Source organism: Aotus nancymaae, unplaced genomic scaffold, assembly GCF_030222135.1.
Source record: "Aotus nancymaae isolate 86718 unplaced genomic scaffold, 86718_ANA_hifiasm-v0.15.2.pri h1tg000020l, whole genome shotgun sequence".
NCBI classification, from domain to species: Eukaryota; Metazoa; Chordata; class Mammalia; order Primates; family Aotidae; genus Aotus; species Aotus nancymaae.
The window spans coordinates 44931177-44953904 of NW_026988432.1; the positions used below are offsets into that span (position 1 = coordinate 44931177).

The window sequence follows — 22728 nt, forward strand, 5'->3', positions numbered from 1 at the left end:
TCCAGGAGGTGGAGGTTGCAGTGAGCCGCGATCGTGCCACTGCACTCCAGCCTGGACAATAGAGCAAGACTCGGTCTCCAAAAAAAAAAAAAAAAAAAAAAAAGAGGGAGAGAGAGAGAGAGAAAAGATACATCTATAAGGTGGGATCACAATGACGTGAAAGAAACTAAGGAAAATCTGGAACATTATACAGCATCTTCAATTAGCTTCAGAGAAAAAAAGGTTTTATTACCATCCTTTGTTAAAACCCTCCACCAAGGTCTAAATGAATAAATAGAAGCCATTTAAGGGACTAGTTAAATCAATTCTGCCATTTATTGTCTTTGTTGACATTGGCACTGTTAGGTGTTATGCAGATGTCATGAACTTTGCTCTCAACTAGTTTACATTTTTACATGTCTATCAAAATGAGAGAAAAATTGGTATTTGCCAAAGTATTAAATTTTGCATTAAACAATGGCTATATGAGGTTAGGAAATGGAATGATTGGAAATGTATGGATTTAACAGAAAACTTTATGGAGGAAATGAGTTTTAATGTACATCTCAAAAACAGTGATTCCTAGAATAATAATTACTTGTCAAATGAATAGCTAATTCCCTCTACCAAACTACATTTTGTGTTTTTGTTACTTTTCCTCCTTAACAGTAAGCACAGTGGAAGCAAGACAGGAAAGCTAACACTAGCTTCAGATTTCCTGGAAGGAGGAAGAGCACACGACGAGAGGGGCAACTAATAGCAGTAGTCCAGGTGCTTTTCAAATTCACTTATGAAATACTTCTTTGGGCTGGGCACGATGGCTCACGCCTGTAATCCCAGAACTTTGGGAGGCCTAGGTGGGCACATCACAAGGTCAGGAGTCTGAGATCAGCCTGGCCAAATGGTGAAACCCCATCTCTACTAAAAATACAAAAATTAGCTGGGTGTGGTGGCAGGTGCCTGTAGTCCCAGCTACTTGGGAGGCTAAGGCAGGAGAATCACTTGAATCCAGGAGACAGAGGTTGCAGTGAGCCAAGATGGTGCCACTGCACTCCAGCCTGGGCAACAAAGCAAGACTCCATCTCAAAAACTAAAAATAGGCCGGGCGCGGTGGCTCACGTGAGGCCTGTAATCCTAGCTCTTTGGGAGGCCAAGGTGGGTGGATCACCTGAGGTCAGGAGTTCAAGATGAGCCTGGCCATCATGGTGAAACCTCATCTTAAAAATAAATAAATATATAAATAAAATTTTAAAAAAATAAAAATAAATAAATAAAATGGTTCTTTGACTTCAAATTTTCCTTTTTTCTTTTGAGACAGAATCTCACTGTGTCACCCAGGCTGGAGTACAGTGGCATGATCTCAGTTCACTGCAACCTCCGCTTCCCAGGTTCAAGCAACTCTCCCGCCTCAGCCTCCCAAGTAGCTGAGATTACAGGCATGCATCACCACACCAGGCTAATTTTTGTATTTTTAGTAGACACAGGGTTTCGCCATGTTGGCCAGGCTAGTCTTGAATTCCTGGCCTCTAGCAATCCGCCCACCTTGGCCTCCCAAAGTACTAAGATTACAGGTGTGAGCCAGCATGCCTGGCCTACATTTTACTTTTTAAATAATTCCACTCATTTCATTCATTCTGGCCATTTAGGAAGCAAAATACATTTTCTGTATAATACTTTATTGATTGGGACTATCTAACCATAACATTAATTTTGTCTTCCAGCTGAGGAACAAACAAAAATAAATAAACAAAAATAAATAAATAAAAAATTTTAAAAAATTTGTGACCGTCATTCTTTTCTGCAACAGCAGCTTTCCTTATGTCTAACTCATCCAAACATATTTTTATCACTCCCTCATATATTCTAAGAAGTCATTTGGTATACATGTAAGCATATAGCTGGCAATATGTGGAAATCCATAAAAAATTTGGATGTAAGAAAAATGTAGATACCCTTGAAAAGTTAAGCTCAAAAAAAATTACAATTACCAAATGAATAATCTTCTATCTTGGCAACATTTCAGGTGAAAAACTACTCTATATTTTTATAGGAATGTCATAGATTTACTCAAAATGCATCCACCTGTGTAAATCAAATGTTCTCAGCCTTAGGACAGTAGGAGGGAAAACCCTAGATGTTAGAGCAATTTGGTAAACTGTCTTGCAATCATTTACACAGTTCCTTTAAGTTTAGGTTAAACCAGTCAGTCCCTCTCAGTCTGCTTCCCTCAAAATGGCATTTGGAAGGAGGGAAGGGAGGATGACAGGTATCGGACATAAACTCAAGATGCTATAGGGGAATCTGGGTCCTGAAATCTGCGTTCTCTTTTACATTTTTGCTGGATCTTTTTCTTCTTTCCTTCCTTCCTTCCTTCCTTCCTTCCTCCCTCCCTCCCTCCCTTCCTTTCTTTCTTTACTTTCTTCTTTCTGGAGTTTCGCTGTTGCCCAGGCTGGAGTACAAAGGCATGATCTCTGCCTCTGTACACCGAAACTCCCGGGCATCAACTGCAAACTCTGCCTCTCAGGTTCAAGCAATTCTCCTGCCTCAGCCATCTTACACGCATGCGCCACTACACCCGGCTAAATTTTTGTATTTTTAGTAGAGACAGGGTTTCTCCTTGTTGGTCAGACTGGTCTCAAACTCCAGACCTCAGGTGATCTGCCCGCCTTGGCCTCCCAAAGTGCTGGGATTACAGATGTGAGCCACCGCGACCAGCCTGGATTTTTCTTTAGCAAGACTAATTTTCACTGCTCCTTGAGATGCAAAGTGTCCTGGGTATTCTGTTGCTGAAACTTGCTGGTGAAGACAACTCATACCTGTCTCAGCTGGGCCAAGGCCCTAAGATATGTCCTAGCTTCACCAACACTGTAAAACCTTCTGATCTCTGCCACGATCATCTTCTAATTCCTTGACCCTCAACATGGCAGGTTCCTTAGCAGGCCCTCGACTCTCAACACAACTACTGTTTATGACATCTTTGTGGTTCTCCCTCTGGTTGTGAACAGCCTCTAAGGCCATGTGCTTCCAGGGCTCCTGCCCTCAGCACACGCTTCACCCCTTCTAACACAACTTTCCCCTCCAGAATGAAGCTCCTACTTTGTCTCTTCTCCTACAGTCTCTTGGATTAGAAGGAATGGACTTTCCCCCTTGCCACTTATGACTGATTGGGTACTCTAAAACTCTCCAGTCAAGGCCATGCATGGTGGCTCATGCCTGTAATCCCAGCACTTTGGGAGGCTGAGGTGGATGGATCACTTGAGGTCAGGAGTTCGTGACCAGGCTGACTAACATGGTGAAACCCGTCTCTACTAAAGAGACAAAAATTAACAGGGTGTGGTGTGCCTGCCTGTAGTCCCAGCTACTCCGGAGGCTGAGGCAGGAGAATGGCTTGAACCTAGGAGGCAGAGGTTGCAGTGAGCTGAGATTGCATCACTACAGTCTAGCCTATTCCAGAGGCTGAGTTGGAAGGATTGCTTGAGCCAGGGAGGTCGAGGCTGCAGTGAGCCATGATCGCTCCACTGCACTCCAGCCTCAGCAAAAGAGAACCTGTCTCAAAAAAAAAAAAAAAAAAAATTCACAAATGTCTAGGTGCAGTGGTGTGTACCTATAGTCCCAGCTACTCAAGAGGCTGAGGCAGGAGGATTACTTGAGCCCAGGAGGCCTCCCTAGGCAACATAGCAAGAGCTTATCTCTTAACAAAAACAGAAACAGACAAATCTATTCCCCCATCTAGATGTCTCTGTGTCTGTATGTGCTACATGAAACTGCTGCAAGCAGGATGAAACTGTGCAAAGAGCCAGCCGTGAAAAGATAAGCCAATGTGCTGAAGGTGGCAGAGCTGAAAGATGGAAAGAATATATAGGATCTTGAATTAATAGTTGAGCCATTCAATTACTCTAGTCAACCCTGAAACTGCCCTGCCTCCTATCTGTTAATCAAGACATGAAACACCTTCTAGTTTGAGCCATTCTCAGTGGGTTATTCGGTTATTTGTAGCTGAAAGTATCTGACCTAGGCATTTGTTCACAACTAGATCCCTTTCCGCGTCTGTTTTCCTGTTCTGCTCTGTGTTATTGGAGCTGACTCTCATAAACTGTTTCCCAGTTTCCCTTGCCAGCTGACTTCTGGCTATATTCAGCCAATGGGAGGCACCAATGAGAGATCAGGAAGGAAGGAAGGACTAAACCAAGTTATTTCTCCCTCTCTTTTTTTTTTTTTTTTTGAGACAGGGTTTCACTCTTGTTGCCCAGGTTGGAGTGCAATGGCGCAATCTCAGCTCACTACAACCTTCACCCTCCAGGTTCAAGCGATTCTCCTGCCTCAGCCTCCCAAGTAGCTGGGATTAGAGGCGCCCACCAACTGGCTAATTTTTTGTATTTTTAGTAGAGATGGAGTTTCACCATGTTGGCCAGGCTGGTCTCGAACTCCAGACCTCAGGTGATCCACCTGCCTCAGCCTCTCAAACTGCTGGAATTACCAGTGTGAGCCACCACGCCCGGCGCTCTCTCTCTCTCTCTCTCTCTCTCTCTCTCTCTCTCTCTCTCTCTCTGCTTCTGTCAGTGGCTTTGTTTCTTCCGCGGTCTCAGTTTCTGTGAGACTGCACTTCCCTCAGTGGTCCCACTTTCCGCTGGTCCAGCCCTGCCTTTTATCAATGCCTTGTGTATTTGCTTCACTGTCACACTTGGTCTTTCAGCTCTTTCAATGTCTTTGTAATTAGTTTTCCATATTAAACATCCTCACTAAACCACCCATTGCAAGCTCCACTTTCCTAATTGGCCCCTATCCCATTTTCCTAGCTGAATCAACACTTCAGAAGGAGAGGGGAGGCAAGTGAGAAAGAAATACGGCAAAATGGTTCTTCCTTCCCAAAGAGAAGAAACTGGGTTACTTTTCATTGTGAGTTTAAATTCTCTCCTCATACCTATACAAAGTAACTCAAATGGAAATTCAAAAGTGAGATTAAATTAACTATAAAAAATGAAGGAATTTACTCTTTTTGAATTCACCCCAATTTGAGACAGTTACATTTCAATTTCTTCATCAATGTCATTATGAACATGAATTTTCTTAACATTTAATTTCATATCATCTGTATTTATGTATTATTATACAGCTTCCATTTTTAATGTTTCTATGAGTAGCCCCAGTAGCCCTGTTTATCCTGTGGAATCTGGCCTCTGTGTTACAGTTGATTAGAATAGAGGTGAATATAATCACAGCCTGTGACAGCCGTACTCTCCCAAGACTGTGGAACTGAGATTCTGATATTCTAGTCCGTCTCTATTAAATCCCTTAACTTGGAAGGCATGTTAATACAGGAGCTGTGGGGCAGCCACCTTCTCCCTTGCCCAAAAACAGAAATCAGTCAGTAGAAAGAGAGTAAACCAACAATGAAACAGACATTCTGAATGCAGCTAAAGTCACTTCACTGAATAAGCTATACTGTCCTAGGAGGCAGAGCCCTAGATTAGACCAGTAACAGTAAACAGATTTCAACAAATCAACTCACATTTCAACTTTTCTTTGACGATGTAGTTGTGTTTTTGTTGTTGTTGTTTTGGAGACGTGTTCTTGCTCTATCCTGCAGACTGGAATGCAGTGGTGCGATCTCGGCTCACTGCAGCTTCAGCCTCCCAGGTTCAAGTGATTTTCCTGCCTCAGCCTCCCATGTTCAAGCAATTCTCCTGCCTCAGCCTCCCAAGTAGCTGGGATTTGTATTTTTAGTAGAGACAGGGTTTCACCATGTTGGTCAGGCTGGTCTCCAGTTCCTGACCTCAGGTGATCCACCTGCCTCAGCCTCCCAAAGTGCTGGGATTATAGGCGTGAGCCACCGTGCTTCCAAATGTTGTTTTTTAATCTTTGAGAGAAACATGTAAACTTGAAGCTAAAAGTAAGATCTTTCTCTGTTTCTGTCTCTCTTTTCTCTCCCTTTATCCCTTTCTTTTCCTTACACTTCCTCCCTCCCACCTTACTTTTTTTTGCCTTTTTGTTTTTCCTTAACTCAACATTTTTTTTTTGAGACAGTCTCACTCTGTCACCCAGGCTGGAGTGCAGTGGCATGATATCAGCTCACTGCAACCTCCGCCTCCTGGGTTCAAGCGATTCTCCTGCCTCAGCCTCCCAAGTAGCTAGGACTAGAGGTGCATGCCACCATGCCCGGCTATTTTTTTTTTTTTTTTGGATTTTTAGTAGAATTGGGGTTTCACTATGTTAGCCAAGATGGTCTTGATCTCCTCACCTCATGATCCACCCACCTCGGCCTCCCAAAGTGCTGGGATTACAGGCGTGAGCCACCATGCCCAGCCTCCACATTTTTTTTTTTCCAAGACAGGGTCTCGCTCTGTTGCCCAGGCTGGAGTACAGTGGCACTATCACAGTTCACTGCAGCTTCAAATTCCCAGGCTCAGGCAGTCCTCCTACCTCTGCCTCCTGAGTAGTGAGAGCTATAGGCACACACCATCACACTCAGCTAATTTTTGTATTTTTTGTAGAGATGAGGTTTCGTCATGTTGCCCAAACTGGTCTCAAACTCCTGAGCTGAAGCAATCTGCCAAAGTGCTTTATATGCCTATAATCCCAAAGTGCTGGGATTATAGGCATGAGCCACTATTGGGAACTAGCCCAGCCCCGTCACAGGTGCCCTTAGTCCCGGTGGTGATGAGGGAGTGGGAAAGGAAAATAAAGACAGAGACACAAGAGTAGAATTTACAGTATGGGTCCAGGGGACCAACGCAAGCATGGAAAACACGTTGGCCCAGAGCTCTGGGCTCCAAACACTTTTATTATGTGCACAATCTCATTGATCTTATGGGCGTGGAAGGGGAGGGTGAAGGTGTAGGTAAGATAGCCGGGTGGAGAGCACTTGAGATCCTTCTAAGACAAGCTAAACTAGTACTCTGAGTTTATCACCGATTATTAGGGTGCGGCTGCATCAGAAGTATAGCAGATTAGGAGCCACCTCGGCGTCAAGGGGCTTTTATCTCCCAGCATTGAGGGCATAGAACAATTAAATCACTCCTTCTGAGAACCTAGGCAGAGCCTGAGGCATTCCGTGATCTCTGCTTTGCAAGGCTTTTCTCCTCCTTGCCAGCTTCCATCTGCAAAGACCCTCCCAGGTCTTGTAAGCAGAGGTCGCCTCCTTTCTCAGAGATCTTTGCATAAGCCTTCTTTACAAGGCCCTCATGCAGACTCCATGTTGAGAAGGCATTTGTGGGACCAGAGCAGTATTCCCTGCTCTGCAACCACCCCGAGGGTTCCATGGTGTTACTGTGCTCTCGGATGGTCTTTACCTTAAACCTCCTGTTGCCGCTTGATTTCTAATTAACTGCACCAAGAATATAGTTTATTTTGGTGTATAAACTTCAGTGCACTGTGAGCCAATGAAGCTTATAATTATTTAGCTAGAATTAACATAGGCCTCCCCCTGGCCATCTTGACCCACATTGTGGAGTAGGCACCTGGCCTACTCCACATTCATTAACATCCTCTGGGTATTGTTCTGCCCTGTCTTCCTTGCCAGGACAGAGGCAACTATAACAAGATTAGTTCCAGTATCACACTGGAGGCAAAAGCCTGATACATTTTAAAAAGCAAACAAAGCTTACATTTTAGGGAAACAGAAGAACCATCCAGCACATGTATAAGCCCTTCTTTCTGTACATGAAGTTCAATTATTCCAGCCTTGCCCCTCAATACATATGCAGTTATTATTTTCTCGAAAAGAGGCAATTCAAAGTCCTTACCAGCAGCAATGTCACAATGTCATGAGACCACTATTTTTCCAGTTCAGTATCTCCAAATAATTTACTTTTACCTTTACTTGGTCTTAATCTGGTCCAATTTTGAGATCTCATGATACTGCAACCTTAGACCAAACAAGAACTGTAATTCCTATCAACCACCTGTTAGGTATCACAATGGAGAGCAAATAAAACTACAATAAAAACTTCCATTTAGAACATGGAGAAAGGGGAAGAAACCACAGGACATGTACCATCTGTTGCTGGACAGAATTAATAAAGCAAAGCAGAGAACCATAGCATCTCATGGGCATGATTTGGTTAACTTCGCAATAGTGAGAGATCTATTGTTAATAAATCTAGCTGCTCTGATATTGCCTTCTGAGATCATTTCTATTGTCAAGGGAGCATATAAATGGACATTAGAGGAGACTACCCTGTTTGGGGAAAGATGATGGGTATATCTCACTTGCAATTCACTTTTTATTAAAGGTATTGGAGTCCACAAATGCCCTGAGGACTTGAGGGTCTCCTAGGAACTGGAACATTGGTTTTAATGAATCACAGGCCTGTTAAACAGATGATGTTTTTCTGGTGCTATAATTCTAATAAAAACTTTGTCACCTGTCCAACAGTTTTATTTTAGGGGAAATTCCTAAAATCGAACACCAAAAATGTCAAGTCAGCAGGGCTGCTAAATTGAAGAGCCAAGGCTGGCCTACACCCATAGAGTTTCCTTTTGTTATCAGCAACTCCGGGGCAGTATATATCCCACTATGCTCTGTTTGACAAACTTTATATCAGGACAGTGTGAAGGACACTAGGTGGGCTGGCAGAGAGGTCTTCTCTATTCCCTAAAATATTGCCTAGTGATCTGAATTCATGGCATCCTGAATCTTCGCTCCCAGGTTGCAGACCTCAAACTTGTCCCAAATAAACTCTACTTATATTTAAATAGACATATAAATACAAATATATGATGTGTGTGTGTGTGTGTGTGTGTGTGTGTATGTGTATATATATATATTTGTATAGCAGTCCAATGTATTTTGTACTGGTAGTGACATCCTATTTGATTTGCCAGGAGGGAAGCCAGTGTAATGTATTGAATACCAGTCGAATGTACTTTGCAATGGTAGTGACATCCTATTACAGAAATGGAAGTGAATCAAATAACTTGACTTCTGTACCTCAGTCCATCAAATGATTGCTTTCTTCATCTGGACCTCCACATTCTCAATTCCCAACTTCTTTTTTCTACTCACATCCAGAAAAATCTTCATGGAAGAATATAAATTTCTGGTTGTACCTTATTGAAAGTACTCAGGCCGGGCGTGGTGGCTCAAGCCTGTAATCCCAGCACTTTGGGAGGCTGAGGCGGGTGGATCACGAGGTCAAGAGATCGAGACCATCCTGGTCAACATGGTGAAACCCTGTCTCTACTAAAAAATACAAAAAATTAGCTGGGCATAGTGGCACGTGCCTGTAATCCCAGCTACTAAGGAGGCTGAGGCAGGAGAATTGCCTGAACCCAGGAGGCGGAGGTTGCGGTGAGCCAAGATCGTGCCATTGCACTCCAGCCTGGGTAACAAGAGCGAAACTCCGTCTCAAAAAAAATAATAAAAATTAAAAAAAAATAAAAAATAATAATTAAAAAAAAAGAAAGTACTCAGAAAAAATCAGCACAATCTAATTTACCAGTCTGGGTCTAATCAGGAGAGAGAAACCACTACAATAATTTGAATAGAGAAAGTTTAATATAAAAAATTTTAAATTATGATAGATTTTATAGGCTGAATTGTATCCTTTTCTCTCCCCCAATTCCTATGTTGAAGTTCTAATCTCAGTACCTTAGAATGTGACTCTTTTTGGAGGTAGCGCCTTTTAAAAAGTAATTAAGTTAAAATGAGGGTGATACTGTAACTGGTAACTCACAAATATCTAAGAGTTGGTACAACTACTGCAAATGGTGAGGGAAACAAGCAAACGATGCTCTGTGCCTTAAGCTTCATCCAAAGTCTGGAGAGAGACCAGTGGGTGAAAAAAAATAGCAACAGAGAGTAGAGTTGTTGTCTCTATATTTAAATACTTTATTTTTGAAACCCTAGGAGCTTTGCCAGTAAGATGACATTTCTTCTTTCCTAAATTTCACTGACAATTATAATTTCCCAAACTGGATGTCATAGAACTATATACACCATGGTATTCGCTTAAAATATTTTGTTTGTTGTTTTTTTCTTAAATTGTGTTTAAAAAAGACAAAACATGATATATACCATTCTGACCTTTTTTAAGTGTATAAGACAGTAGTGTTATCTACAGTCACCTTGTTAGGCAACAGATCTCTAAAACTTTTTATCTTGCAGATCTGAAACTCTATACCCATTGAATAACAACTCCCTTTTCTACTTTCAACTATCATTCTACTTTCTTTTTTTCTTTTCTTTTTTTTTTTCATACCTAGAGACTCAGTCATTTAATCTATCTACTTTCTATTTCTTTTTTTTTTTGAGACGGAGTTTCGCTCTTGTTACCCAGGCTGGAGTGCAATGGCACGATCTTGGCTCACCGCAACCTCCGTCTCCCGGGTTCAGGCAATTCTCCTGCCTCAGCCTCCTGAGTAGCTGGGATTACAGGCACGCACCACTATGCCCAGCTAATTTTTTGTATTTTTAGTAGAGACAGGGTTTCACCATGTTGACCAGGATGGTCTCGATCTCTTGACCTCGTGATCCACCCGCTTCGGCCTCCCAAAGTGCTGGGATTACAGGCGTGAGCCACTGCACCTGGCTCTATTAAGTTTTTTAAATTAGAAAGTTACTGTTTCTCTCTTTAAGGTAGTTTCAAAACCAGAATGCCTCAAAGCCAAAATTTCTGAAGGACACATCCTTGAAACACTGTTAAAGGACAGTATGATTTTGTTATAAGACTTTGACCTTCTTGCATACATTATTAAGAATATTTCAGCCAGGTGAGGTGGCTCACGCCTGTAATCCCAGCACTTTGGGAGGCTGAGGCGGGTGGATCACGAGGTCAAGAAATCGAGACCATCCTGGTCAACATGATGAAACACCGTCTCTACTAAAAATACAAAAAATTAGCTGGGCACGGTGGTGCGCGCCTATAATCCCAGCTACTCAGGAGGCTGAGGCAGGAGAATTGCCTGAACCCGGGAGGCAGAGGTTGCGGTGAGCCGAGATCACGCCATTGCACTCCAGCCTGGGTAACAAGAACGAAACTCCGTCTCAAAAAAAAAGAATGTTTCAAAGGGACAAAGTAAAATGCCCTTAGAGGTATATGAAAACATAGTGGATAGGCCAGGCGTGGTGGCTCACGCTTATAATCCTAGCACTTTGGGTGGCTGAGGTGTGAGGTGGATGATTCACCTGAAGTCAGGAGTTTGAGACCAGCCTGGTCAACTTGGTGAAACCCCGTCTCTACTAAAAATATAAAAATAAGCCAGCTGTGGTGGTGCATGTCTGTAGTCCCAGCTACTTGGGAAACTGAGGCAGGAGAATGGCTTCGAACTGGAGATGGAGGTTGCAGTGAGCTGAGATTGTGCCAGTGCACTCCAGCCTGGGAGACAAAGTGAGACTCCACCTCAAAAAAAAAAAAAGAGAGAGAGACAGAGAAGGAATGCATCTGGCTTGAAGACTTTATTCATTAAGAACATCCTGGGGGCTGGGTGCGGTAACTCACACCTGTAATCTTTGGAAGGCTGAGGCAGGTGGATCACCTGAGGTTAGGAGTTCAAGACCAGTCTGGTCAACAAGGTGAAACCCCCGTCTCTACTAAAAATACAAAAATTAGCTGGGCGTGGTGGTACGTGCCTGTAGTCCCAGCTATCTGGGAGGCAGAGGCAGGAGAATTGTTGGAACTCAAGAGACAGAAGTTGCAGTGAGCGAGATTGCACCACTCAAAACTTAGCTGAGCATGGTGGCGGGTGCCTGTAATCTGAACTACTCAGGAGGCTGAGGCAGGAGAATTGCTGGAACTCAGGAGCGGAAAGTTGCAGTGAGTCGAGATCCTGCCATTGCGCTCCAGCAACGGCAAGAGTGAAACTTCATCTCAAAAAAAAAAAAAGAACATCTTGTCTAAGCATATCAACCTACAATTTATTCACTAATTTTTTTATCAGATATTTAATGAGTGCCTACAGAGATGCATGACACCATGCTAAGTTCTGGAAACAATAACACACAAATTGAGACATAGGGCTGCTTTCTTCATTATAATTTTGCTCCCCATGTAGGCTTTATAACTAAGAAAATACACTGAAAAGCTAACATGAATACTCTCATCTATTTGTTAGCCATTCATTCATTCATTCAATGAACATGTTGTTATGGACTGAATGTTTGTGTCTTCCAAAATTCATATGTTGAAACCCTGACCCACCATTTGATAGTATTTGGAGATGGGGCATTTGGATGGTAATTAGGATTAGATGAGTTCAGGAGAATGGAGTCATTAAGAGGAGATTAGTTTCCTTATAAGAGACTCCACAGAGCTTCTCTCTTCCCCTCCCTCCCCACCATATAAGGAGGCAGTGAGAAGTTGGCTGTCAAAAGTTCTGTTATTTAAGCCACCCAGTCTATGGTATTTTTTTACTGTAGTCTGAATAGATTGACACATGAATTGAATTTCCAGTAAAGCCCTGTGATTACAAAGATAAATCCCAACCTTTGCCCTCAAGAAACTCCCAGTCTCAAGGATCTCAGATATATATAAAAAATAAATATAATGTGGGCTGGGCACAGTGGCTCACGCCTGTAATCCCAGCACTTTGGGAGGCTGAGGTGAGCATGAGGTCAGGAGTTTGAGACCAGCCTGACCAACATGGTGAAACCCCGTCTCTACTAAAAATACAAAAATTAGCTGGGTGTGGTGGCCCATGCCTGTAATCCCAGCTACTCAGCAGGCTGAAGCAGGAGAATTGCTTGAACCTGGGAGGCAGAGGTTGTGGTGAGCCGAGATCACACCATTGCACTCCAACCTGGGCAACAAGACCAAAACTCCATCTCAAAAAAAAAAAAAGGCAGTTCTGCGGTCCCGCGGATCTATCTCCTGCTTCAACAGTGTTTGTACGGAATAGATCCCGGGACTCTTTCTTCCAGCCTCCGACCGCCCTCCGATTTCCTCTCCGCTTGCAACCTCCGGGGACCATCTTCTCGGTCATCTCCTGCTTCTGGGGACCTGCTAACACCATTTTTGTGGTTAGCTCTTTTTTGCTGACCAACCATGAGCTCCCAGATTTGTCATAATTCTTCCACCGACGTGGAGGCAGCCGTCAACCGCCTGGTCAATGCGTACCTGCAGGCCTCCTACACCTACCTCTCTCTGGGCTACTATTTCGACCGCGATGATGTGGCTCTGGAGGGCGTGAGCCACTTCTTCCGCGAATTGGCCGAGGAGAAGCGTGAGGGCTACGAGTGTCTCCTGAAGATGCAAAACCAGCGTGGTGGCCGCATTCTCTTTCAGGATATTAAGAAGCCGGTTCAAAATGAGTGGGGTAAAATCCTGGACGCCATGGAAGCCGCCATGGCCCTGGAGAAAACTCTGAACCAGGCCCTTTTGGATCTTCATGCCCTGGGTTCTGCCTGCGCAGACACCCATCTCTGTGACTTCCTGGAGAGTCACTTCCTAAATGAAAATCATCAAGAAGATGGGTGACCACCCGACCAACCTCCGCAGGCTGGCCGGCCCACAGGCTGGACTGGGCGAGTATCTCTTCGAAAGGCTCACTCTCAAGCACAGTTAAGAGCCTACTGAAGGCCGGGCGCGGTGGCTCACGCCTGTAATCCCAGCACTTTGGGAGGCCGAGGCGGGTGGATCACAAGGTCAAGAGCTCGAGACCATCCTGGTCAACATGGTAAAACCCCGTCTCTACTAAAAATACAAAAAATTAGCTGGGCATGGTGGCGCGTGTCTGTAATCCCAGCTACTCAGGAGGCTGAGGCAAGAGAATTGCCTGAACCCAGGAGGCGGAGGTTGTGGTGAGCCAAGATCGTGCCATTGCACTCCAGCCTGGGTAACAAGAATGAAACCCAGTGTGAAAAACAAAAAACAAACAAACAAAAATTATTGGCCGGGCGGGGTGTCTCACGCCTGTAATCCCAGCACTTGCAAAGGCCGAGGCGGGCAGATCACGAAGTCAGGAGTTCAAGACCAGACTGGCCAACATGGTGAAACCTTGTCTCTACTAAAAATACAAATATTAGCTGGGCATGGTGGCGGGTGCCTGTAATCCCAGCTACTCAGGAGGCTGAGGCAGGAGAATTGCTTGAACCCGTAAAGTAGAGGTTGCGGTAAGCCGAGATCGTGCCGTTGCACTCCAACCTGGGCAATGAGCAAAACTGTCTCAAAAAACAAAGAATTATTAAAGGTTACACAATGCAAGACATTATGTTAAGAGAGAAAAAATGGTACCTGAGTACAGTGTTCAAGTTAATATATTTGATTACTAGTAATATTAGTGTAAGGTTTGTTCTTGCCGAGTTTAAAAGGAAGAAACCGAGGCCAACACAAGAAGAAGGAATCCACCCAGGCTCCCAGGCAAGGCTCTGCAGTCCAACAGGAGGGGCCGGAGAAGTCGCGAGGACTCCTCTCAGACGTGGGGTTTTATAGGAAGTGAAAGAGCTCGATTGGTTGTGGGAAAGCAGGACTACTATTGGGTAAGGTTACAAGCCTTTGTTTGCATACAGGACTTGGCTGCTATTGGTTAGAATTACTCGGCTGCTATTGGCTAGAAAGACTCGGCTGCTATTGGCTAGAAAGACTCGGCTGCTATTGGCTAGAAAGACTTGGCTACTATTGGCTAGAATCACAAGACCCTGCTTGCATACTGGGTTCTTTAAAGGAAAGCCATGCTGTGTGAGAAGAGGAGAAGGGAACATGCCTGAGCATGTCCGAGCTTTCGGAAAAAAGGTGGGGGGGTGTGAGTCTGAACTCCCGGCGAGGCAACCGGCCTTACAATTAGGATATTTTTCTTCTTTCAAAAATGGGGTTTTGTGGCCAGGCGATGTGGCTTATACCTATAATCCCAGCACTTTGGGAGGCCGAGATGGGCAGATCACTTGAGGTCAGGAGTTCCAGACCAGCCTGGCCTACATGGTGAAACACTGTCTCTGCTAAAATACAAAAATTAGCTGGTCGAGGTGGTACACACCTGTAACCCTAGCTACTTGGGAGGCTGAGGCAGGAGAATCACTTGAATGCAGGAGGCAGAGGTTGCATTGAGCTGAGATTGCACCACTGCACTCCAGCCTGGGTGACAGAGCAAGACTCCTTCTCAAAAAAAAAAAAAAAAAAAAAAGTGGGGAGGGGTTTCTATGTTACCCAGGCTGGAGTGCAGTGGCTATTCACATGCACTGTCATAGTGCACTATAGCCTCAAACTCCTGAACTCCTGGGCTTAAGCAATTCCCCTGTTTCATGATGGATGTTTTATATGTGTGTTATCATCACACACTGATGATGTATATATGTATATATCATCAGTAGCTCTCATGATAGATTAGACAGTTAGCTGAAATATTTACTAAGTACCTGCCATGTGCCATTGTTTTAGATGTTGGAGAATTTAGTGGTGAATAGTTGCAATCAAAAATTTATATTCTAGAGAGAGGAAATAACCAATAAAAATGAAAATAAATGCATAACATAACCCCCTATTCTAGTACAGGTATGAAGAAATTACAATAGAACAATAGACAAATTTGGTGGAGTAGTGACTTTGGCTGGAATTACAAGGGAATTCCTTTATGAGAAGATGGTATTTGAGATGAGAGTTGAATGATTTAGAAGGTAGTCATGTCAAACTTCCAGGGAAGACCTTTTCAATCAGAAGGAATAGAAAGTGACAAGATGCAGGACCCACTGTAAATATAATGTGTTTAATAAACCTAACAAAATTCGGGTGGGATCTTCCTAAAAAATAATAAATAAATAAATAAACCTAACAATCAGAGTGGCCCAAGTGTAAGGATCAAGGGAAAGAGTGGAGTGAGATGAAGTTTGGAGAGGTAGGCAGGGACCAGGTTTTGAAGGACTTTGAAGGGCATGGAAAGGCCTTTAGCATTTATTCTCATAACAATGGAGGCCAGGCATGTTGGCTCACACCTGTGATCCCAACACTTTGAGAAGCCAAAGCAAGAGAATGGCTGGAGTCCAAGAGTTAGAGACCAGCCTGGGCAACATAGTGAGACCTCCATTCCTACAAAAATTTAAAAAATTAGCCCAGCATGGTAGTGCATGCCTGTGATCCCAGCTACTAGGGAGGGTGAGGTAAGAGGATGGCTTGAGCCCAAAAGGTCAAGGTTGCAGTGAGCTGTCATCATACCACTGCACTCAGCCCGGAAGACAGAGCAACACCCTATTTCAAAAAAAATAGCCTCTTTTGACCATCTTTCCATGTCACCACAATGGTGTGCATGAATGTCCTGGCTGATGGCTCTCAAGAGCATCAACAATGCCAAAAAGAGGCAAACACTAGGTTCTTATTGGGCTAATCTCCAAAGTCATCGTCCTGTTTCTAACTGTGATAATGAAGCATGGTTACATTGGAGAGTTTGAAATTATTGATAATCACAGAGCAGGCAAAATTGTGAACCCCACAGACAGGCTAAACAAATGTGGAATGATTAGCCCCAGATTTGATGTGCAATTCAAAGGTCTAGAAAAATGGCAGCATAATCTGCTCCCATCTCGCCAGTTTGGTTTCATTGTACTGACAACCTCAGCTGGCATTATGGACCATGAAGAGGCACCTGTACCTCTTCTTGTTAAAAATCCAAAAATTAATATGCTCATGACATATGGGTATGCAGGACAGTTACAGCCATTCAAAACTTAGTATGGATTTAGCAGGGGGAAGAATCTATCTACATCTTACCTTTTAAATTTCAGTGAAGCTTCTTGCTAGCAGAATGAATAATAATTCCATAGTGCTCAGTATTACTTTGACCAAATCAGAGTTTCTAAGCCTTGGCACTCTTGCCATTTTGGGCAGGATAATTCTTTGTTGTGAGGAGCTGTCTTGCACACTGTAGAATGTTGAACAGCATCCCTGACCTCTATCTAGATCCCAAGCCACTAGCACACCTGAGCCCTGTTAGGACAACCCAAAATGTGTCTAAACATTGCTAATGTCTGCTGGAACACAAAATTACCCCCAGCTGAGAACTACTGGCCTAAATGAATGTATACTTCATTCATGTGATAGACATTGCTCAATGATGAAAAGTTTAAAAGCATTATTAGGTTTACGTAAAAAAAATAACCAAGATTAATGTTTAAGAATAGACGCAGTAGGGATTTTAATTAAAAACAATGGTCCTGCCATTTTTTTATTTCTCATAGCAATACATACTTACAGAAGAAAAAGAATTGTACATTTAAAATTCTGATCATTACACTATTTTTTTATAGTTGAATAATAAAAGAATGAATCTTTTAGTGATTTTTAAAAATATCTTCAATGTTTGAAAATACAAATTATGGTATAATAAACATTCAATAACTGGAGTAAGTTCACTTCCAAATGAGAGACACTTGGCACCCAGTAACAATAATGAAATGCAACATAATTGAAGACAGTATCTCTAAGGAGCTCTGCCTGGAATCATATCTTTAGTGTAGACTCACAATCAATTCAATCTTTCAACCTACATTTTAAGAATTTAGCTTTAGGCTGGGTGTCGTGGCTCACGCCTGTAATCCAAGCACTTTGGAGGTCAAGACGGGTGGATCACCTGAGGTTGGGAGTTCAAGACCAGCCTGACTAACATGGTGAAACCCCATCTTTAAAAAAAAAAAAAAAACCACAAGAATTTAGCTTTAGAAGAATAACATGTGAATCAGTTTTTCTCTAATAAAGCCTTGAAAAAGTTGTATCCTGAGGCACTATAAAGAAAGTGAAACTTTTTTGTTGGTAATCAACAGCTTCAAATGTTGGTTTTCAGCAACAAATTATAAATATATTTTTATAAAAGGCCAAAGGCACAGTGAAACAATGAGTATTTGTACTTCACCATTTTAGAACTCAAAATAATTCAGAACACAAAATAATCCAGGTGACCAGCACCTAATCTGTCCTGTAGGTGGCAAAATTATCATAAGAGGAATCCAGGCACAGGAGTCAGAATTACTGTATTGAAGTTAGTGATAGATGTCTTAAAGCTTTATGCAAAACCCAATTTTAAAATTTTTTCAACTTTTATAGATTAAAGGTGCCTTTTATATTGCTCTGAATTAACAAAGGTTTGTCTGCATAGTCAACACCAATGCTTGTTTTCATTTCTCAGGGGCTGGACTTCCAGTCTGAAGATAATTTTTCTTAATTATTTCTGAAAAATTATTCTCCTTTTTCTCTTGTTTCCTAACAGCTTTTGCTTTATTTTTATTTATATTTAATTATTTATGCTTTTGGAGACAGAGACTTGCTCTGTTGCCCAGGCTGGAGTGCAGTGGCGTGATCATAGCTCACTGCAGCGTTGACCTCTTAGGCTCAAGTGATCCTCCCATCTCAGTCTCCCCAGTAGCTGAGACTAAAGGTATGCATTATGTCCAGCTTTTTCTTTTTTTAAGAGAAGTCTTACTATATTGCCCAGAGTCTTAAACTCCTAGGCTCATGTTACTGTCCCACCTCAGCCCCCCACAGTGCTGGGATTATAGGTGTAAGCCACTGTAGCCAGTCAGGTTTTGCTTTATCGTATAATCCATCTAAATTGAAGAAAGAGAGATTGTGCAATTAAAAATCAGTTGTTACTTTTTAGCAGCTGTGAAAAGCAGACTTAAAACCGATATCTAAAAGGGAGGATATGAGGCCTACTATATTTCATTCAGTTTTACATTTTCCCAATTATTTGTACTGGATGGAAAAACTGTAACGAGACCTTTAAAAAGTTACGATAACGCTGGGCGCGGTGGCTCACGCCTATAATCCCAGCACTTTGGGAGGCCGAGGCGGGTGGATCACGAGGTCAAGAGATTGAGACCATCCTGGTCAATAAGGTGAAACCCCCGTCTCTACTAAAAAATACAAAAATTAGCTGGGCATGGTGGCGCATGCCTGTAGTCCCAGCTACACGGGAGGCTGAGGCAGGAGAATTGCTTGAACCCAGGAGGCAGAGGTTGCGGTGAGCCCAGATCGCGCCATTGCACTCCAGCCTGGGTAACGAGCAAAACTCCGTCTCAAAAAAAAAAAAAAAAAAGTTACGATAACTTACAGAAAATTTTGGGCACCATGATTATGACTATGCTTATATGTAAGGAACAAAGAAGTTTATAAATGATTACAATTAAAAAGCTAACTCTAGTCAAACAATATTTTATCCTCAGGAGTTGATATCACTCATTTTCATGGCTTTTTTGCTTCCTTTCAAGATGGAGATACTAATCTATGTCTTGGATTCATAATTAAAGGGTCAGATATGAGAAACAGTCAGAGCCATCAAATAAAAACTGGGGGCAGGCGGGGCCCAGTGGCTCACACCTGTAATCCCAGCTCTTTGGGAGGCCAAGGTGGGCAGATCACAATGTCAAGAGATCGAGGCCATCCTGGCCAACATGGTGAAACTCTGCCTCTACTAAAAATACAAAAATTAGCTGGGCATGTTGGTGCATGCCTGTAGTCCCAGCTACTTGGGAGGCTGAGGCAGGAGAATCACTTGAACCCAGGAGATGGATGTTGCAGTGAGCCGAGATTGTGCCATTGAACTCCAACCTGGGCAAAAAGAGAAAGATTCTGTCTCAAAAAAAAAAAAAAAAAAATGGGGGGAGAATGGAAAAAGCAAATAAAAAACTTTTTAATTGTTTCAATTACCATATTGGTTGTGGTTGTATTTGTATTGTTATTCTGAGACACTTGCAAGTGTAGGGTAAATAAAAGAAATGAGTAATTGTGGGAGGTTTTTATTCTATCATGCCCCGTGTTCTTGAAAACCAGGACTCCCAGTAAAGAAAAATGGAGATATAGTTGTAACAAAACGATTAGATAAAAATTCTGTAGGTTGGGCACGGTGGCTCATGCCTGTAACCCAGCACTTTGGGAGGCTGAGGTGGGTGGATCATGAGGTCAAGAGTTTGAGACCAGCCTGGCTATCATGGTGAAACCGTGTCTCTACTAAAAATATAAAAAATATCAGGGTGCGGTGGCGCACACCTGTAATCCTGGCACTTTGAGAGGCTGAGGCTGGTGGATCACTTGAGGTCAGGAGTTCAAGACCAGCCTGACCAATATGGTGAAACCCCCTCTCTACTAAAAATACAAAAATTAGCCGGGCGTGGTGGATGCACCTGTTGTCCCAGCTACTTGAAAGGCTGAGACAGGAGAATTGCTTGAACTGGGGAGGTGGAGGTTGCAGTGAGTTGAGATCGTACCACTGCACTATAGCCTGGGCAACAAAGTGAGACTCTGTCTCAAAAAATAAAAAAATAAATAAAAAAGAGAGAGAGAAAGAAAAAGAAATAACACACCATGACTTACAGTCTTGCCAAAAGGACTGAACCTGAGTCTTCTCATATTCAACGTGCCTGAATCTGAGCCATTGCCAATATCCAGAGGACAAGGGAATGTGCTGAACTGTGCCTTCAATGTGAAATCAGCAAAATACAGATTATGGGAAACTCTGTAGGTCCTAAGGTCAGGTTCTTCCCAGGTAAATTTTAAAGAGCTGGAAAGAAGGAGGAACTTATAGATTTAAAAAGAGATGTAAAATAAAATATATATCTAATAACAAATTTAAATTCATAATACTAAAATATAGAATAGGTGCATTTAGGTATTACAGCAGTAATCAAATGAAACAAATGATTACTGTTGAAGTCAGTCTAGTGGTTACTTTTGTGGGGTTGCAATTGTGACTGGATACAAAAAGTACATGTGGAGTGAGTGGCTGAGTCCTAAAAGAGTATTTCCTTATAATAATGCATTCAGCTATAAATTTTGTGTCTGGTTTTCAGTACTTTTATTTTATAATTTTTAAAATGTTACAATCAAAAAAGAAATGAAAGCCCTTTGCTTTTCCTATATACTATAAAGTATGCATGCAAATACTTCTGTAAATATCATCTGATGGTTCTTAAGAAATTGCCTGTATTATAGAAATATTTCTAAATAGCTACAAATATTTGAAAAATACTAAATTCTTATGTATTCATAGTTATAAAAAGTCAAAGAATTAAGTATGCTTTTCTAACACAAAATTTATTTTGTTACAGTATTATGTAATACAATTTGGTTAAATGGGCTTTCTTTCTTTCTTTCTTTCTTTTTTTTTTTTTTTTTGAGACAGAGTTTAGCTCTGTCGCCCAGGCTGGAATGCAGTGGTGCAATCTTGGCTCACTGCAACCTCTGCCTTCTGGGTTCAAGAGATTCTCCTGCCTCAGCCTCCCTAGTAGGTGGGATTACAGGTGCCCAACACCACGCCCAGTTAATTTTTCTATTTTTAGTAGAGATGGAATTTCACTGTGTTGGCCAGGCTGGTCACAAACTCCTGACCTCATGATCCACCCACTTTGGCCTCCAAAAGTGCTGGGATTACAAGCATGAGCCACGGCGCCCGGCCTAAATGGACTTTCTTGACTTCCAAAATTTTCCTTTCTAACTCCCATACAAGATTATTAATGTTATTCTATTAGAGATTAGAACAAGAGCATTAGAGCAGAGTTCGTAATTCTTTGAATGTCTGCACTTTGTTTCACTCTTTTTTTTTTACATAGAACAAAGATTAGTTACCGTGCCTAACCATGATGGGAGTTATTAACATGTAGCATTAGACACCAAGTGTTATCTAATTTGCAAACCAAGATCCTCCACCCACTTGCCTACCCTGTGTCTTTTCCATATAATAATGACTGATGTAGACAATTTTTGGTTGTTAAATGTGTAAAAATCTCAAGAACGTAAAACAGATTTAAACCATCAAAATTAAAGCAGTTTTAAAATGCACTATAACAATAAACATGGACACACGTATTGTGTTGTTCATTTTTGCCCATCAAGCATTGACAACTTCCAATTTGTTCAAGCAGCATCTTAAATGGTGCGATTCAGTGTTCCCTTTTCCCTTCCTTTTAATAAAATTATGTGGTGTTTGAGTGATTCACATATTCAAGAAGTGAGCGATCTAAGACTCTTCGGATAAGAGCTTCCTCAATTATATTAAAATCCTACAATAAAGAAAAATAATTAGAAATATTCAGATTCAATAGTATTTCAGAAACTGGAGGATGAAGGTCAAGGCAACACCCTCATTTTGCAGGGAACTAAAGTCAGGAGACTTGTCCGAGGTTCCACAAAGCCTGTCATAGAACCCAGGACTTTTGCTTTGGCTAATGAATTTTCTACTTCACTTTGCTGTCTATCTATTAACTAGTTAGTGTTATACTAAAACGTCTTAATTGGAAATTTGAAGTTTTTATCTGATGTAAATAGAAGTTTTTAGTCAACATTACAAATCCTGGTCAGAGTGTTATGTTCCACACAAACCTATAAAATGGAGTAAAGTTCAGGCATCCCCGCAGGCTTCACCAATGCCAGCAGTACTACTGAATAGCTACTTTGGAAGAAAATGTTAAAAACAAAACTTTCTCCTTGCCTCTCTATGTGTCAAGGTGGAATTCAAAACTTATGTCAGCACATTCTATAAGTAAAACGAAAGCCATTAAGAATACTATCCTCTGCAATCCCTCTCCTCTTCCGTAGTAAGAAAAAGAGAAATCTCTATTCAAAGTCCATTCTGCAACATAAAAACAAACAAACAGACAAAAAAAAAAACCCACAAAAATCCAAAGAAAAGCCATAAAGCATAGTAGAGCACAAGGTTTGGTCTTGATACTGGCTTGTTCTTAGGTGATTTGGTTAACCTTTGAGCTTCAGATATTTCAGTTAAAGTAAGATAAAAATACAGTATTCACTTTTCACAGAAGTTGCTGCAAGGAATGAAATGTGATATGTACATAGAGTGCTTAGCTTAGTATATAGTAGCCCAGTAAGCAAAAAAATAAAA

At 42.0% G+C, this 22728-nt stretch overlaps 1 protein-coding gene and 1 pseudogene across 2 annotated transcripts in view; one reads left to right on the forward strand and one right to left on the reverse strand.

Annotated features, from left to right (window-relative positions):
• Positions 1–12959: 12959 nt before the first annotated feature.
• On the forward strand, positions 12960–13479 carry LOC105712287 (ferritin light chain-like; annotated as a pseudogene).
• A 3553-nt stretch (positions 13480–17032) lies between these two features.
• Positions 17033–22728, reverse strand: part of RNF125 (ring finger protein 125) — a 53487-nt gene continuing 47791 nt past the window's right edge. For both annotated transcript variants that reach the window (XM_021670017.2, XM_021670018.2), the window contains exon 6: positions 17033–21889. In XM_021670017.2, the coding sequence (XP_021525692.1) occupies positions 21803–21889 (87 nt within the window). In that variant the 3' untranslated portion in view covers positions 17033–21802. The remainder of the gene's footprint in view (positions 21890–22728) is intronic.